Here is an 18880-nt window from a genome sequence, read left to right as displayed (position 1 = left end):
CACTCTCCAGAACTGACGACATCTTAGGCCACAAAGCAACCCTCAACAAAATCCAAAACACTGAGATAATACAAAGTACTTTCTGTGATCACAACACCGTCAAAGTAGAAACAACAGGAAGAGTAAGGAAAAAAAATCGAATACATGGAAACTGAATAACACCTTGCTTAAAAACCACTGGGTAATAGAAGAAATCAAAGATGGCATCAAAAACTTACCAGAATCAAACGAGAATGAAAACACAACATACTAAAATCTTCAGGACACAGCAAAGGCAGTGCTCAGAGGTCAATTTATAGCAAAAGATGCACACAACAAAAAGGAAGAAAGGAACAAAATCAAAACATTAGCCATACAACTCAAACAAATAGAAAGAGAACAGCAAAAGAAGCCCACAGCCACCCGAAGAAAGGAAATAATAAAGATCAGAGCAGAAACAAATGAAATAAAGAATGGAAAAGCAACAGAGAGAATCAATAAAACCAACAGTTGGTTCTTTGAAAGGATCAACAAAATCGACAAACCTTTGGCCAAACTGACAAAAGAAAAACACGAGAGGAAGCAAATAACCCAAATAAGAAATGAAATGGGGGACATTACAATGGACCAGACTAAGATAAAAAGGATCATAACAGAGTACTCTGAAAAACTATACTCCAACAAATTCGAAGACCTAGAGGAAATGAACAAATTTCTAGAAACCACTACCTACCCAAATGAACACAAGTTGAAGTTGACAATCTGAACAGACCCATAACAAGAGAAGAGATTGAAAAGGTAATTAAAAAATAAAAATAAAAAAAACTCCCAACAAGAAAAGTCCTGGACCAGATGGCTTCACTGGAGAATTCTACCAAACATTCAGAGAAGAGCTTACACCAGTACTACTCAAACTATTTCAGAACATAGAAAAGGAAGGGTTACTTTGGAATTCATTCTATGAAGCCAGCGTAACCCTGATACCAAAACCAGGCAAAGACACCAAAAAAATAAAATAAATGAAAATAACAGACCAATATCTCTCATGAATATAGATGCAAAAATTCTCAACAAAATTCTAGCCAATAGAATTCAGCATCATATTAAAAAAAAAGATACACCACGACCAAATGGGATTTATATCATGTATGCAAGGATGGTTCAACATTAGAAAATCAATCAACTTAATCCACCACACAAATAAAACAAAAGAATCACATGATTATCTCAATTGATAAGGAAAAGGCATTCAACAAAGTCCAACACCCATTCCTGATTAAAAAACTCTAAATAAAATAGGCACGGAAGGGAAATTCCTCAACATAATAAAGGGCATCTATACAAAACCAACAGCCAATGGAGAGGAGGGTGAAAACATCCTCCTGGAGAACAGGAACAAGACAAGATTGCCCTTAATCACCACTCCTATTTAACATTGTGCTGGAAATTCTAGCTAGAGCAATAAGGCAAGAAAAATAAATAAAGGGCATCCAAACTGGGTGCCCCACGTGTCTGTCAGTTTGTCATACTGTAGGTGCTTTTGCCTTGTGATGCTGGAAGATTTGCCACAGGTATGCAAATACCGGAAACCCTGGTGGCGTAGTGGTTAAGTGCTATGGCTGCTAACCAAAGGGTCAGCAGTTCAAATCCACCAGGTGCTCCTTGGAAACTCTGTGGGGCAGTTCTACTCTGTCCTACAGGGTCACTATGAGTCGGAATCAACTCGACGGCAACAGGTTTGGTTTTTTTTTTTTTGATACAAATACCAGCAGGGTCACCCATGGCAGACAGGTTTCAGCTGAGCTTTCAGACTAAGACAGGCTAGGAAGAAGGACCCGGCAGTCTACTTCGGAAAAGAATTAGCCAGTGAAAACCTTATGAATAGCAGCAGAACATTGTCTGATATAGTGCCGGAAGATGAGCCCCTCAGGTTGGAAGGCACTCAAAAGACGACTGGGGAAGAGCTGCCTCCCACAGTAGAGCTGACCTTAATGGTGTGGATGAAGTCAAGCTCTTGGGACCTTTATTTGCTGATGTGGCACAACCCAAAATGAGAAGAAACAGCTGCAAAAATCCATTAATAACTGAAACCTGGAATGTAAAAAGTATGAATCTAGGAAAATTGGAAATGGTCAAAAAATGAAATGGAACACATAAAGATAGATATCCTAGGCATTAAAAAAGGCATTAGTGAGCTGAAATGGACTGGTATTGCCCATTTTGAATCAGACAATCGTATGGTCTACCATGCTGGGGACGACAACTTGAAGAGGAATGGCACTGCATTCATCGTCAAATTAGAAGCAAGGCTGGTGAGACTATGTCTTACATACTTTGAACATGTTGTCAGGAGAGATCAGTCCCTGGAGCACATCATGCTTGGTAAAGTGGAGGGTCAGTGAAAAAGAGGAAGACCTTCAATGAGATGGATTGACACAGTGGCTGCAACAACGGGCTTAAGCATGATGATGATTGTGAGGATGGCGTAGGACCAGGCAGCGTTCTGTTCTGTTGTACACAGGATCACTACAAGTTGGAACCAACCTCACAACAACAAAAAATTGGTAAGGAAGAAGCAAAACTGTCCATATTTGCAGATGATATGATACTATCCATAGAAAATCCAAAAGACTCCAGGAGAAAACTACTGGAACTAATAGAAAAATTCAGCAGAGTATCAGGATACAAGATAAACATACAAAAATCAGTTGATTCCTATATACCAAGAGAACTATGAAAAGGAAATCAGGTTAAAAAAATACCATTTATAATAATCCCTGAAAAATAAAATACTTAGGAAGAAATCTAACCAGGAATGTAAAAAAACTATACCAAGAAAACTACAAAACACTACTACAAGAAACCAAAAAAGGCCTACATAAATGGAAAAACCATGCTCACTGATAGGTAGACTCAACATTGTGAAATGTCAATTCTACCCAAAGCAATCTACAAATACAATGCAATCCCGATTCAAATACCAACAGTATTCTTTAACCAGATGGAAAAACTAATCATTAAGTTTTTTATGGAAAGGGAAGAGGCCCTGGATAAGTAAAGCACTACTAAAGAAGAAGAATAAAGTAAGAGGCTTCACACTGCCTGACCTCAGAAACTATTATACAGCTACAGTAGTCTAAACAGCCTGATAGTGGTACAATGACAGACACACTGACCAATGGAACAGAATTGATAACCCATCTACCTACAGTCACCTGATGTTCGACAAAGGCCCAAAGTCCATCAAATGGGGAAAAGACAGTCTTTAACAAATGGTGCTGGCAAAACTAAATGTCCATCTGCAAAAAAATGAAACAGGACCCATACTCACACCATACACAAAAAGTAATTAAAAACGGATCAAAGGCCTAAATAAACCAAAACTATAAAGACCATATAAGAAAAAACAAGGTCAATGCTAGAGGTCCTATTAACAGGATACAAACCATAACTAACAATACACAAACACAAAAAGATAAGCTAGATAACTGGGATCTTCTAATAAGGAAACCCTTATGCTCATCAAAAGACTTCACCAAAAGAGTAAAAAGGGAACCTACAAACTGGGAAAAGAATTTTTCGCTATGACAAATCTGACAAAGATCTAATCTCTAAAATCTAGAGGAAAATCCAACAACTCAACAACAAAAAGACAAATAATCCAATTAAAAAGTGGGCAAAGGATATGAACAGACACTTCACCAAAGAGGACAAGTGGCTAACAGATTCATGAAGAAATGCTCACAATCACTAGCCATTAGAGAAATGCAAATCAAAACCACAATGAGACGCCGTCTCACCCCAACATCACTGGCATGAATCAGAAAATAACAAATGTTAGAGAGGCTGTGGGGAGATTGGAACTTGTATGCACTGCTGGTGGGAATGCAAAATGGTACAACCATTTTGGAAAATGATATGGCACCTCCTTAAAAAGCTAGAAATAGAAGTATCATATGATCCAGCAATCCCACGCCTGGGAATATAGTCTACAGAAATAAGAGTTGTCACACGAATAGACATATGTACACCCATGTTCATTGCAGCATTGTTCACAATACCAAAAAGATGGGAACAACCCAGGTGCCCATCAACAGTTGAATGGATAAAAAAAACTCTGGTACACACACACACAATGGAATACTATGCAACCATGAAGAACAATGATGAATCTGCGAGGCATTTCACAACATGGATGGATCTGGAAGGCATTATGCTGAGTGAAATGTCAATCGCAAAAGGACAAATATTGTATGAGACCACTACTATAAAAACTTATGAAAAGGTTTACACACAAAAAGAAATAATCCGTGATAGTTACAAGGCAGGGGAGGGGCGGGAGAGAAAACACTAAATAGACATTAGATAAATGGTATCTTTGGTGAAGGGTAACACAGTACACAATACTGGGGAAGTCAGCACAACTTGCCCAAAGCAAGATCATGGAAGCACCATAGACACATCCAAACTCCCTGAGGGACCAAACTACTGGGCTGAGGGTTGTGGGGACCAAGGTCTCAGGAAACATTTAGCTCAACTGGCATAACAAAGTTTATAAAGAAAATATTCTATATTCTACTTTGGTGAGTAGTGTCTGGGGTCTCAAAAGCTTATGTATGGCCATCTAAGATACTCCACTGATCTCACCCCATCTGGAGCAAGGGAGAATGAAGAAAACCAAAGACACAAGGGAAAGATTAGTCCAAAGGACTAATGGACCACTACTACCAGACCACTACTACCACTACTACTCAGTCTGGTTGAGTCCAGCACAACTAGATGGTGCCTGGCTACCACCACCAACTGCTCTGACAGGGATCACAATAGAGTGTACTGGACAGAGCTGGAGAAAAAAATGTAGAATAAAATTCAAACTCGGAAGAAAAGACCAGACTTACTGGTCTGACAGAAACTGAAGAAACCCTGAGAGTATGGACCCTGGGCTCCCTTTCACTCAGAAAGGAAGTCACTCCCTAAGCTCAACCTTCAGCCAACGATTAGACAGGCCCATAATACAAAACAAGACTAAAGGGGCACGCCAACCCAGGTGCAAGGATGAGAAGGCAGGAGTGGACAAGAATGCTGGAAATGGGGAACCCAAGGTCGAGAATGGGAGAGTGTTGACATGTTGTGGGCTTGGCAACCAGTGTCACAAAACAATACTTGTATTAATTGTTTAATGAGAAACTCATTTGCTCTGTAAACCTTCATCTAAAGTACAATAAAAAAAATCACAGATCAGGAAAAACAATCAGCCATTGAAATCCCTGTGGAGCACAGCTCTACTCTGACACATATAGGATCGCCATGAGTTAGAATCAACTCTACAGCAGCTGGTACTGGTACACCGCTGCCAGGGGGCATTGGTGGTTCAGTGGTTGAATTCTCATCTTCCATGAGGCATACCCAGGCAATGCACCTCATCCATAGCCGCCACTTGTCTATCAGTAGAGTTGTGCGTGTTGCTATGATGCTGAGCAGGTTTCAGCAGAGTTTCCAGACTAGTACAATCAGCCATTGGAGCATTTCCCTATGGAGCATTTCCTCCTGCTTAAAGTCATTTTAGGGAAAAAGCCCTGGCAATGTACTACTGAAAATAAGCCAGTGAAAACTCTATGAATCACAGTGGTCTGATCTGCAAGGAACAGTGGGGATAGCAGGCAGTGTTGCCTTTCATTGTGCATGGGGTTGCCATGAGTAAGAGCTGACTTGATGGCAGCTGACAACAGCACTGTTGCCGAGAGGTTCCGGTAGTGATGGAATATATGGTACCCCTCAGGTGCAAGGGGATAGAAAAAAAAAAAAGGTTGAGAACTCCAGCTCTAAAACCACACAGAATCTGACTTAAACATAGTGAAAATGACAACTTTTGTTTTGTTATGTTAAATTTCCCACCTATCAAACTGCTCAGGTACTAAAAATAGGCAAAACTATCCTTGAGGGGTGGATATTGATTGGAAGGGGGTATGGGGAGGGCTTCTGGTATGCTAAAAATGTTCTTGAACTGGGTGTGGTTGCATATGCATATTCAGTTTGGGAAATTTTAGGCCTATATGTACTTTTTTTTTTTTAACTTTTATTGAGCTTCAAGTGAATGTTTACAAATCAAGTCAAACTGTCACATATAAGTTTATATACACCTTACTCCATACTCCCACTTGCTCTCCCCCTAATGAGTCAGCCCTTCCAGTCTCTCCTTTCATGACAATTTTGCCAGCTTCCAACTCTCTCTATCCTCCCATCCCCCCTCCAGACAGGAGATGCCAACACAGTCTCAAGTGTCCACCTGATATAATTAGCTCACTCTTCATCAGCATCTCTCTCCTACCCACTGTCCAGTCCCTTTCATGTCTGATGAGTTGTCTTCGGGACTGGTTCCTGTCCTGGGCCAACAGAAGGTTTGGGGACCATGACCGCCGGGATTCCTCTAGTCTCAGTCAGACCATTAAGTATGGTCTTTTGGTGAGAATTTGGGGTCTGCATCCCACTGATCTCCTGCTCCCTCAGGGGTTCTCTGTTGTGCTCCCTGTCAGGACAGTCATCGATTGTGGCCGGGCACCAACTAGTTCTTCTGGTTTCAGGATGATGTAGGTCTCTGGTTCATGTGGCCCTTTCTGTCTCTTGGGCTCTTAGTTATCGTGTGACCTTGGTGTTTATATGTACTTTTTATAAATGTTTATTATACTTCAAGAGTAGTCTTAAAATGCTTAGATACACCATGATAAAAAAAAAATTTTACCATGATAAGCACTATATAAATGTCCATTAAATATTTAAAATTACACTGCAGATTCAGATTTAATAAAAGCAACCATCTGTTCACAAATAATTTACTTTAAAATTTTATCTTTTTTGGTGAACAACTCAAAATACTCAAGTGTACAAAAATTTTTTTGAAAAAAATATAGCTCTGAAGGATAGCCCTTCTTTAACCACAATCAAGCCATCAGTCTTGTATCGTCTATCATCGATGAGAGCAATATTTGGGTAACCCCCAAATAAAAACAATTCCATAATTTCAGCTTTTAAATATGCTGTTTTTCTCTGTCAAGAAGGTTATCGATTAGGTGAGAATTGCTTATTACTATTAATTGATAAAGGGTATTTGACAGCCCAAGAACCACATTAACAGAAAGGGCAAGTCAGCACAGGAAGGATTTAAAAATTGACACTCAGAGATAACTTGATGCTGAAAATTAAGACTGAGAAGCAATTACTGCTACTAATTGCATGTGCCCCAAAGGTAGCTTCGGTGTGAGGACCTGCCAAATAAAGGGTCTATAGTATAAAGGAGTTCCAGTGGAACGGTGGTTAAACACTCAGCTGCTAACCGAAAGGTTGATGGTCTGAACGCCCCCAGCTGCTCCGAGGGAGAAAGATGTGGCAATCTGCTCCCGTAAAGATTACAGCCTCGGGAACCCTATGGGGCAGTTCTGCTCTGTGCTATGGACTCGCTATGAGTCATAATCAACTCGACGGCAACAGGTTTATAGAATAATAGCCATTCATTACCTCTCCCTTAAAAACATGCAGCAATAAATATCAAACTTGATATTCCAATGGGCTGTGAATTCAAAACATATTTAAGTTCACAGATGATAGATCCATATTTATGAACAATTAGAGACGTTTGACCATACCCAGCCTCTTAATGGAGCCTTGGTGGCGCAGTGGTTAAGAGCTCAGTTGCTAACCAAAAGGTCAGTAGTTTGAGTCCACCAGCCACTCCTTGGAAACCCTATGTATGACCAGTTCTACCCTGTCCTATAGGGTCGCTATGAATTGGAATGGACTCGATGGCAACGAGTTTGGTTTGATTTAAGCTCTACATATGACATCAAGGAGGAAATCTACTCAATCCTCCCTTCCTCCTGCTTAAAGTCATTTTAAACATATACCTTGAATAAAAGATCAGCTAGACAAAACAATTTTTCATCAAATATACATATAAAAATGTACTAAAATGTACATTATCTTTGGTTTTATACGTATCAATTTAAATCATTTTCCCTGTGTGCATACAAGAATGTCTTTTTTATGAGCCAGTTGTAAACTAACCTTTCCTTTTTTTCTTTTACAGCCATGAATGAATCTACTTTAAAGTATTACAGCTCAAAGGAGTTTTGTTGTGTCTGTACTATTACTTTAGTTGTTCTTTTTCCACCCACTAAAGGCCAATCAAAAATTTGAACCATGCTACTATACGATGGATCTAATGAGATGGATTAGTTCTGCAGATGAGTTTCTCCAGCCATTTATAAGACCCGAATCCTTTCAATCACATTTGTGTATTCAATACAGCAACAAACTCAAAGAGGGACCCTCTTGTTTAAACTTTGGTTGCAGACGTTGTAGAACAAAACTCATTATTTTTCTGGTAGGGTGATTTTTAGATATTAATTTGTTGTGGTAGAGATTTCACAAGTTACTTCATTAGAAGATTTTCTGACATTAGATGTTCAATTCGGCTACAAGATTAAATTGTGTTTTTTAACGAAAAATGGAAAAAGACAATTGAAGAAACAAAAGAAATTTAACTAGTGCATGATACATACAGCCTATATTTGTTTTTCTCACATTAAGCCTTGTGACAGAAGGAGATGCTTCATCACATGCTATTTACACTTTCTTGGAGACATAGTTAAATCAAAGGTGATGGTTAATTTCATTTAGCAGGGAAGTGGGATGATATCTTTTTAAATAACTAAATCCACTGAATTATATACATTATGCTATACTGATTCTAACTGCATATCAGTGCCTTGGTAATCTATTCTTTCAAAGCATATCAAAAGCATGGCATCCCCAAACTAGTCCACCCACTTCCTTAAAAAACACTATATTGTAGTAGTGGGTGGCAAGAGGGTGGGGTTTTTTATATTGGTATACACAATTTTTAACATTAAAATACTACATCCCAGTAGTGGGTGGAAAGAGGGTGGGCTTTTTTATATTGGTATACACAATTTAACATTAAAACACTACATCCCATTGCCGTTAAGTTGACTAACTCATAGCGATCTTAATAGGACAGAGTAGAACTGCCCAACAGTTTCCAAGGAGCACCTGGTGGATTCAAACTGCCGACCTTTTGGTTAGCAGCCATAGCTCTTAACCCCTACACCACCAGGGTTTTCAAAATATTACACAGACATAACAAAAGCTTAGGAAATAAAAATATCCACAACAAATACTTGATGTCTTCTCTACTTGGAAGATTTTATAGTAGGTTTTTTTTTTTTTTTTAATGTTCTCAGAAATTGGTTTATTATTTGGGCTCTAATGACCTTACAAAGTGAACACAATACTTCTAAATACATTAGAATGAAATTTCTTAATTTCAACCCCTCTGGCTAAAATTCATATTTATCAAAAATTAATATTTACATTTGAAAAGCTATTGCTTAAGGCAACACATATATTAAGATTACAGTGGATGACATTTTGCACTGAAGTATTTCTGCAAATATCTGTATAGAATTATGTCATGCTTTATAATCATATTCTCATTATTCATTATACTGAAGAAATTGTTAAGATAGGAACAAATGAGATACTACAAAGATCAAACCGTAAATAAGGAGAAAATGCTTTTAATATTCTTTTATAGAAATATCAAATAGGTCTTGCTCTGAAGCTGAAACTTTTTAATATTTTGCCTAAAACTTAAGTGCCACAACATAAATTGATACGTTCCACTTTTATCAATATTTAGATAGAAAATGTTAATATTTTTCAGGAGCTCTAGTCCTTATTTTTTTCTTTTGGTGTAGGCTCAACAGAGCAGTTTAACCTCTGCTAACTACTATATATGTAACTGTAACAAAGTTAGCCATGTTATCTACCGATTGCAAATGATATAAACTGAAGTTTTTATTAGATTGAACTTTTGACGGTTTGCAAAGTAGAATAGGTGTGACTTTTCCAAAATACTCCAAATAACAAAAATAGCAGTGTCCAAAATTTGGCGGAGTTAACACGTCAGCACATTGACCCACTTGTCCCATCCATAGTGATGGGAGTCATAACAAGGTCGTTATTATACTTGCTAATTTTTTAAAACTCTAATACAGAACTTAATGGTATAGACAGTTTTTCTGTAATGATGACCATTTAAATACATGTATTTTCCAATTAGTGATTAAGATCAATGGAAATAGCAGTGATTTTGTTCTTTTACAAGTTTCATATACCTTATCTCTTAAAACTGCAAAGATATTGTCAGGTGAGAAATACCTGCTTATCTAATTTGTATCCCACTATGTTTTCTCCTTAGATTTGTCAAATAAAATGGAGACTGTACAATGGCATGCAAAGTAATTTGTGTCTAAATAAAGTACATGAACTATCTGTATTGCGTTTGTGGAAGTTCAGTTAGGAAATGTGTAGGAAGAATTTTTAGCTTAGCTGTCTATTTTTTCCAAGAAGTTATCCTATTATGAATGTCCATGTCAGCACTCACAAGCAGCACCCTAATTAAAACAATGTAAAAGAAAAACAAAAAAACACAATGCCCCCCTCCCCTGGAGTACTAGAGACACCCACTTTAACATAAACTCCAGTTGATGCAGATTTCTGCTTTAAATTAAAATTTCTTTGCTTACAGAATTAGTCTTCTAAGTCCCATAACTCATTTGTTTCAAACATGGTTCCATAAAGCATTCTTCCCATCGTTCAAAACACACCAGGTAAAGGGAGAATATAAAAGAAACAAGATTGGCCATAAGGCGATAATTGTTGAAGATGGATAATGGGTATATAGGGGTTCATTATTTGACATATATATACATATATACACACACACACACACACACGGTATTTTTACAAAAAAAAAGCGTCCTCTGTATGTTTGTTTGCCAGCCGTGTCCTTCCCTAACAAGGCATCCACACAAGGGTCTCCATGCCAGTCCTTTTCCCCTTGTTGCTGTAAAAAAATTAGCATAGCGTGCTTAGAAAAATATCTCACAGGGAGAGGGTGTGGCTGGCAAACCCAGGTGTGCATTATTTGTGTAAAAATATGTATACCATGCTTATATATACATATACACACATATAGGTATATATGCATATGACATATTATAATGAATTATATACACATATACAAATATAATATGTATATTATTCATTATATATGGAGTCCCTGGATACTACAAATGGTTAACACGCTTGGTTGCTAACTGAAAGGTTGGAAGTTTGAGTCCACCCAGTGGCCCTCAGAAAAAAGGCCACATAGTTCTACTGATACACATAAAAAAATATATATATATATATATATAAAAATACGTATATATATATATATATATACACACATGTATATAACCCAAAAAACCAAACCCACTGCCGTCGATTCTGACTCATAGCAACCCTATAGGACAGAGTAGAACTGCCCCATAGAGTTTCCAAGGAGTGCCTGGTGGATTCGAACTGCCGACCTTTTGGTTAGCAGCTGTAGCACTTAGCCGCTACACCACCAGGGTTTCCATACATATATAATTGTATATATAATCTGTTGCCATCGAGCTGATTCTGACTCATATCGATCTGTAGGAGAGAGCAGAACTGTCCCATAGGGTTTCCAAGGAGCAGCTGGTGAATTTGAACTGCTGACCTTTTGGTTAGCAACCTGACTCTTAACCACTGCAGCCACCAGGGCTCCATATATATATACATATACATATATATATATATATATATATATATATATATATATATGACCTCCCCCTCCCCTCCCCCCCAAAAAAACTCACTGCCATCTAGTCCATTCTGACTCAAAGCAACCCCACAGGGTTTCCAAGGCTAATCTCTACAGAAGCAGACTACCACATCTTTCTCCCCGGGAGTCACTGGTGGTATTGAACCGTTGACCTTTCAGTTAGCAATTGCTTTAACTACTGCACCCCCAGGGGTCCTCTATGTATATATTTTTTCTTAGTCATATCTAAGTTTAAGAGCAATTCCAGGTTCAAACTGGTGGTTGTCCTATTTGAGACATGAGAAATTTAATTTGAGGGCCCTCCTTGGGTAACAATTCCCAAATACTTTCCTCTCCATTGTGGCATAGGCCGTTTAGAAAAAGTGACAATGAGACAAGCCTATCCCCACATAATGGCCCTGAACTGTTCTAGAAAAAAATTTTTTTCCGTAATTTCCAAATTATTTATCCTTATTATGAAGGTATTTTGACCTGCAGAACTACATTTTTCAGGTGAAACCTGTTTTGGCAAAAAGGGGAGGCCTGTGCCAATAAAATCATTGTTTTTTTAAGCCAATCTTTTGTTTGTAACAAGGACTAAATTCATATTTGTTCTATCCGGGCTGAGATTTTCTAGGCCCAATTTACACAAGATAAAAAAAAAATCTATCTAGGCTTGAATAGCTAAAGGAATGTTGAAAAAGAAAGTAGGATGACTCACGCTTCCTTATTTTAAAACATATTATACAGCTACAGTAATCAAAACAGCCTGGCACTGGTATAACAATAGACACATAGACCAATGGAATAGGGTTGAGAGTCCAGAAATAAACCCACACATCTATGGTCACCTGCTTTTTGACAAGGGTACTAAATCCATTTGATGGGGAAAGAAGAGTCTCTTCAATAAATGATGTTAGAAAAATTGGACTTCCACATGAAGAAAAATGAAACAGGACCCATGCCTCACACTATACACAAATTCAAAATGGATTAAGGACCTAAATGTGCAATCTAAAACCATAAAATTCTTAGAAGAAATGCAAGGGTAATGCTGTCAGGTCTACCCTTTAACAATGGATTATCTCATGTAGTAAAAGCACAAACAGCAAAAAAATAAATAAATGAGACTTCATAAAAATTAAAAAATTTTTTTCATCAGAAGACTTTACCAAAAAGGTGAAAAGAGAAACTACCAACTGCAAGAATATCTTCAGAACCCATATTACTGGATAAGAATCTAATAGCCAAAATACATATAGAACTTTGACAACAACAAAAGACAAATAACCCCATCAAAAAAACGACTAAAGGAATACACATTTCACCAAAAAAGACATTCAAATGGCCACCAAACACATGAAAAGATGCTCAATGTCATTAGCCATCAGAGAGATGCAAATCAAAACCACAATGACTTATCATTTCACTTCCACTAGGATGGCGAAGATAAAAACAAAACAGAAAATACCAAATGCTGACAAGGGTGTGATGAAATTGGACCATTCATTGCTGGTGGGAACGCAAAATGGTACAGCTCTTGTGGAAAACAGTGTGGTGGTTCCTCAAAAAACTAAAAATAGAACTACCATATGACCCAGAAATTCCACTCCTAGGAATTCTTCCCAAAAGGACTGAAAGCAGAGACTCAGATACATGTACGCCAATGTTCACTGCAGCCCCTATTCACAATAGCCAAGAGGTGGAAACAACCTAAATGCCCATCAATGGATGAATGCGTAAACAAAATGTACCACACACATACAATGGAATTACCACTTAACCAGTAAGAGAAATGAAGTCTTGACACATATACAATATAGATGGAGCTTGAAGACATTATGCTAAGAGAAATAAGTCAATCACAAAAGGACAAATATTGTATGGCCTCTCTGATATAAAAAGGTAAATGTCTTGAGACCAAAGTTTACTAGTGGTTCTCCAGGGGCGAGAGGGATGGCAAAATGAGGGGAGGGGGTTATTGGTTATGGAGCACTTAGCACCAGTTTACAGCAATGGAAAAACTGCATATTGCACAGCCAAATATTAACTGGTATCATTAAGTTGTACACCTATAAAAGGTCAAATTGGCTAAAGCTGTGTAATAGATGCTAGTGAGGCTGCTTATGTACCACCAAATAACTCATGGGATTTGGTTCCTTGGCTCAGAGGTTTAAGGTCATGGTTTCATGAGACACCCCATTAATTGGCCTAATAACGTGTTTATTACTTCTATTTTATCTCCTGGTTTGTCGTGTAGTGCCTAGGTTCCTAAAAGCTTGCAAGCAGCCATCTAAGACACAATAGTTGGTCTCTATTCACCTGGAGCAACAGAGGAAGGACAGTGAGGAGGAGGAGGAGAATGTGGAATGTGTGGCTAATTGCCTTCATGAACAACTGCCTCCTCTGCCCTGAGAACAGAACTGGATGAGCCTGGCTACCATTACTGAACATTTTGATCAAAGCATCTATAAAAGGATTCTGACCAAAAGGGGGGAAATGTAGAACAGAATTTCAAATTCTTATGGAATCCAGGCTTTCTGGAGCCATGAAGGCTGGATGAATCCCTGAAACAATTGCCCTAAGATAATCTTGAAACCTTAAACCAAAAATATCCCCTGATGTCTTCTTAAAAGCAAACAATAAAAATTTTTTGCTTAAGTAGTGAAGAATATCTGCCTTGAGAATTAGGCTCTTTTAAGATGTATCTATATGTGATCAAATTGACATGAGCAACTCAAAAGATTAGATAAGAACCTTAGGAGGCAATGGGTTTGTTAATAAGGGAGAAACTCGGAAAAGGAAGGTGATAAGAGTTGCACAACTCAAAGAATGCAATCAATGTCACTGATTTGTACAGGTAAAATCTGTTGAATTGGTGTATGTTTTGCTGTGTATTCTCAACAACAAATTAAATTAAAAAAAAAAAAAGGAAATTTATCTACTTTTCACTAGCTCCACTGCAGTAGTGAACTGGAATAATCTCTCGACACAGCTCCCTGCTTCCCTCTAGGATACGCTCCTCAGTCTCCAAGTGATCTTAACAATGTAGATCAGATCACATCACTCAGTTTCTTAAAACCCACCAGTAGCTTCCCATTTCAAACTCCTCACAGGTCTTCTCAACAGTCTCCTTCATACACCATGGTCCAGCCAAAGCTTATTCCCACCTCAGTTTGTGTTTGCAGATTTCTCCACCTTGACTCCTCTTCCTCAAGAGCTTCCCAACTGGTTCCTTCTTGCATTCAGGTCTTCGCTCAAATGCCTCGTCCACAGTAAGAATTGTCTCCACCCCCTCACCCATAGCTGTCTGTATAAGCAAAGTCGCCAAAGTGTACCAGAATTACACTGGGGGCTTTTGTCTAACACCTTACTACTATGGTGGCATCACATGGGAGTTCATAAAAACCCTTGAATCTTAAGCTCCACCCCCCCCCAAAAAAAAACCAAATCCATTGCCAGGGAGTCAATTTCAACTCATAGCGACCCTGTAGGACAGAGTAGAACTGCCCTGTAGGGTTTCCATGGAGCAGCTGGTGGATTTGAACTGCTGATTTTTTGGTTACAGTCGAGTCCTTAACCACTGTGCCACTAGGGCTCCTAGGCTCCACCCCACACCTACTGAATCAGAATCTGCTCTTCAAAAAAATAAAAAAAAAAACTGTCGACACATTAAAGTTTGAAAATCACTGGTCTAACATGTAATGTTGTTGTTGTCGTTGGATGCCATTGAGTAGATCCCAATTCACAGCGATTCCATATGGCAGAGCAGGACTGCCCCATAGGGTTTTCTTGGTTGTAATATTTATGGAAGCAGAAAGATCTTTCTCCAGAGGAGCTGCTGAGTTCAAACTGCCAATCTTTCCATTAGCAGCTGAGCGCTTAACCATTGTGCCACCAGGACTCCTTAACATCTAACAGCTAATAGATGTCTCCTTTTTGTTATTGATTATTACTGAACAGTTAATAACCCAACTGACAGAGTTTTAATAATGCTATATACCTAGGTACATGAATTTATTGAATGCTGATGGGTTTGAACATAACACTGCATTTTGTGTTAGTTTACAGAGATCTTTTATGTAGATTTCTATGTTAGTTTTCAGAAATCTTTCCCAAATATTTGACTCAATATTTTTCCCTTTGAACACATATCAAGAATATCATTTGATGTATTCATCTCTCAGGGCTGCATTATTTAAAGAAGTTCAGAATTTTAAACAAAATCCAGGGTTTTAAAATGTGCACCTTAAGACATACATTCTTGAGAGATAACCACGCCACAGTCATCGTAATTGTCTAAATTACTTTTGCATGTTGCCAACACACAAAATTTAAGAACACGTTTAAAAAAGGACCAATTACCTAAGAGCAACTTCAAGTGAAAAGTCTTTTAATAAAGAGTGAACGTTACAACACAGCTTTAAATAAACTCATAAAACCTTGAAGTGCAATAAATGCATTTTATTGTATGCTCATCTCAATGAGTAACATTTAAAATAATACTCCCACATAACAGTGACAATCTTATTTTACAGCGTGTACATCATTTACAGCCACATAACACACAATTTTCATATATTTCCCAAATTTAATATTCTGAAGTTAAGAAAGATAAAAAAATTTATTCTCAAGAAACTGATTCTTATCTGGTGCAAAAACAGAAAGGTGAACATTATTTGAAACACAAAACCACACTATAGTAGGAAGTAAAATTACATGTTAATTATGTTGAATAGCTGAGTGTAAACATGAAGCAACTAAAACTTTCAAAGTACACATCATAGGAATTACATTTATGAACAGGATTTTTATTAAGTTGCCCTAAAACCAGCTTGTTATATAAAGCGCCATTTTGATTTGCAGCATGCTAACACAAAGCGTTAAAATGATGCGTATTTTAAATCTATACACTGTAAACTGAATAATCACCTTCAAACTCTCTTGGCAGCATACCGTCTGATAAATACTGCCTTATATTGAAAACACATGTTAACAACATGGTATATAGATTTTAAAAATCAAAATTCTCAATAATGGCATAAAATTGCACCTTTAAACATTAGATTAAGACTAGAACAATCATACTCGCTAAGACTGTTCTAAAAAAAATCTTTAAACATTAGAATATTTAAGAAAACTGTGTTCTCTCAACTTAATCTTTATGTCATTAGGAAATATTGTGCCAACTTTTTTGCAACATTACTGTTGCATATATTTTAGAAAGCCACATTTGACTCAAATATACTCTTGTCATATATGCCATACTGAACATCAACTTGGAATATCGGATAAAAGGGAAATATATATATGTGTGTGTGTGTATATATATATATACACACACACAATCCTTAGACTTCACAGAATGCTATATTTTAAACATCCTATCCTTCAATAAAATATTAGCAGCTCTGAAATTCTTTTTTAAGTAGTAATGAATTAGTCTAAACTTTTCCAATGAAATTTTTTTAAATGAATGCACAAAACTTTCTCCAGTTCTGAATTTCAACTTCCAGGTAAAAGATAAAAGGCTCAATGACTTAGTGACTGATGGATGACTGAATTTTACTTCCCTACCCTATTTCTAAAATTGCATAAAATTGAGGCGTGCTTGCCACAGCAAAGCATTGCTAAACTCAATATGTATTCTCTTTTCAGAAACATTTGTCTCTAGTATGATCTGCCAAATAAAGTAGATGTCTTTGCTTTTTCCCTCTGTAATTCAACTATGCATGTAATACAATTAAACAAACACAAGTTTTCTACAACCCTTCTATGGTGCTTCTTAAATTCTTTTAAGTAATTTCCAAAGGGCTGTGAGACCCTCTGTCAATTCAAATATTTTAAGATCTTTAATACCAAGAATGTAAAGTTATGATTTAATATCAAACTTTGAAACCAGATGAAAGAGTTCGTGAGATTTTCCTCCCAATTAACGTATCTTCTAAGTAGCTTTTTTCTTCATATTGATCTTACTACACAAAAGCCTCCTTGTGGTGCCTCATAATATGTTGGTTTTTTTCTGACGGTCTTCGGAATCCCTTCTTGCAGAATTCACATCTGTGTGGATAGTCTTTTGTATGTATTGATATCACATGTCGTTTAAAGCCAGATGCATCTGTGGTGCTATATTCACAATACTCACAATGGTAGATCTTCCTTCCAGTATGGGTCTTCATATGCTTCTTGAGCTCATTTTGTTGTCTGAACCCTCTCTTGCACCTTTTACACTTCAATGACTGATCCTTAGTATGAACTGAAAGGATATGCCCACTAAGAATAAATGGATCTGAGGTTTTAAAGTCACAGTGCCTACACTGATGAATTTTCCTTCCCTTATGGATATCACTATGCTTTTTGAGCTCAGAAGGACGATGGAAACCTTTATCACAGACCTCACATTTATGAGGAAAATCCTTAGTATGGACGGATATGATGTGCCGCTTAAGGTCACTTGAGTTGGTGCTCTTATGGTCACAATGAGGACACTGGTGTGTCTTGTGTCCTTGGAACAAATCCAGATGACGCTGAAGCTCCCTCTCATCACCAAATGCTTGGGGACAGTGCTCACATTTATATGGTAAATTGTTACCATGTTTTGACTTAATGTGAGTTTTCAGATTTGACTGATCTGCACACCTGAAGACACAATACTGACACTGATATGGCTTCTCACCAGTATGGGTTCTCATATGCTTCTTTAGCTCAGAAGGATGTCGAAAGCCCTTCCCACACTCAACACAAACATGAGGAAAATTCTTGCTGTGAACAGCCAGCAAATGTCTGTTCAACAGACCTTGCTCTGCAGTTTCATAGTCACAATATTTGCAGTTGTAAATCTTCGGCTCCTTGTCTCTTAATATAAGTTTATTTGAACTCAATGGACTAGCCTCTCTGTATCTTCGTGTGTACTCTGTAAATTCATGGGTTTTGTCAACTTTGTTTATGAGCTTATGGCTTTCTAAGTGGTTGTGAAAACTCACTTTCTTGTTAGTTGTAAAGTCACAGTCTGTACATTGATATTTTTTTCTCATCAAATGATCGGGATGATTTTTCATGTGTCTTTTCAAGAATCCCCGGGATTTAAACTTTTTTGTGCAAATGTGGCAAGGGTATACTGTCAAGGGCTGTCCATCAGGACCTATTATAACAGCTAGATAAAAAAAAGGAGGTTATAACATTTGGTCAAAGACTACTTTAAAAGATTTA

At 37.5% G+C, this 18880-nt stretch overlaps 1 protein-coding gene across 1 annotated transcript in view; it reads right to left on the bottom strand.

The window, feature by feature from the left end:
* Positions 1-15831: 15831 nt before the first annotated feature.
* The window catches only part of ZNF711 (zinc finger protein 711), a 29951-nt gene continuing 26902 nt past the window's right edge, over positions 15832-18880 (bottom strand). Inside the window, exon 9 of the mRNA XM_023551416.2 lies at positions 15832-18824. Within this exon, the coding sequence (XP_023407184.1) occupies positions 17647-18824 (1178 nt within the window). The 3' untranslated portion in view covers positions 15832-17646. The remainder of the gene's footprint in view (positions 18825-18880) is intronic.

This window comes from Loxodonta africana, chromosome X, assembly GCF_030014295.1.
Source record: "Loxodonta africana isolate mLoxAfr1 chromosome X, mLoxAfr1.hap2, whole genome shotgun sequence".
Classification (NCBI taxonomy): domain Eukaryota; kingdom Metazoa; phylum Chordata; class Mammalia; order Proboscidea; family Elephantidae; genus Loxodonta; species Loxodonta africana.
This window is presented reverse-complemented; position numbering and strand designations above follow the sequence as displayed.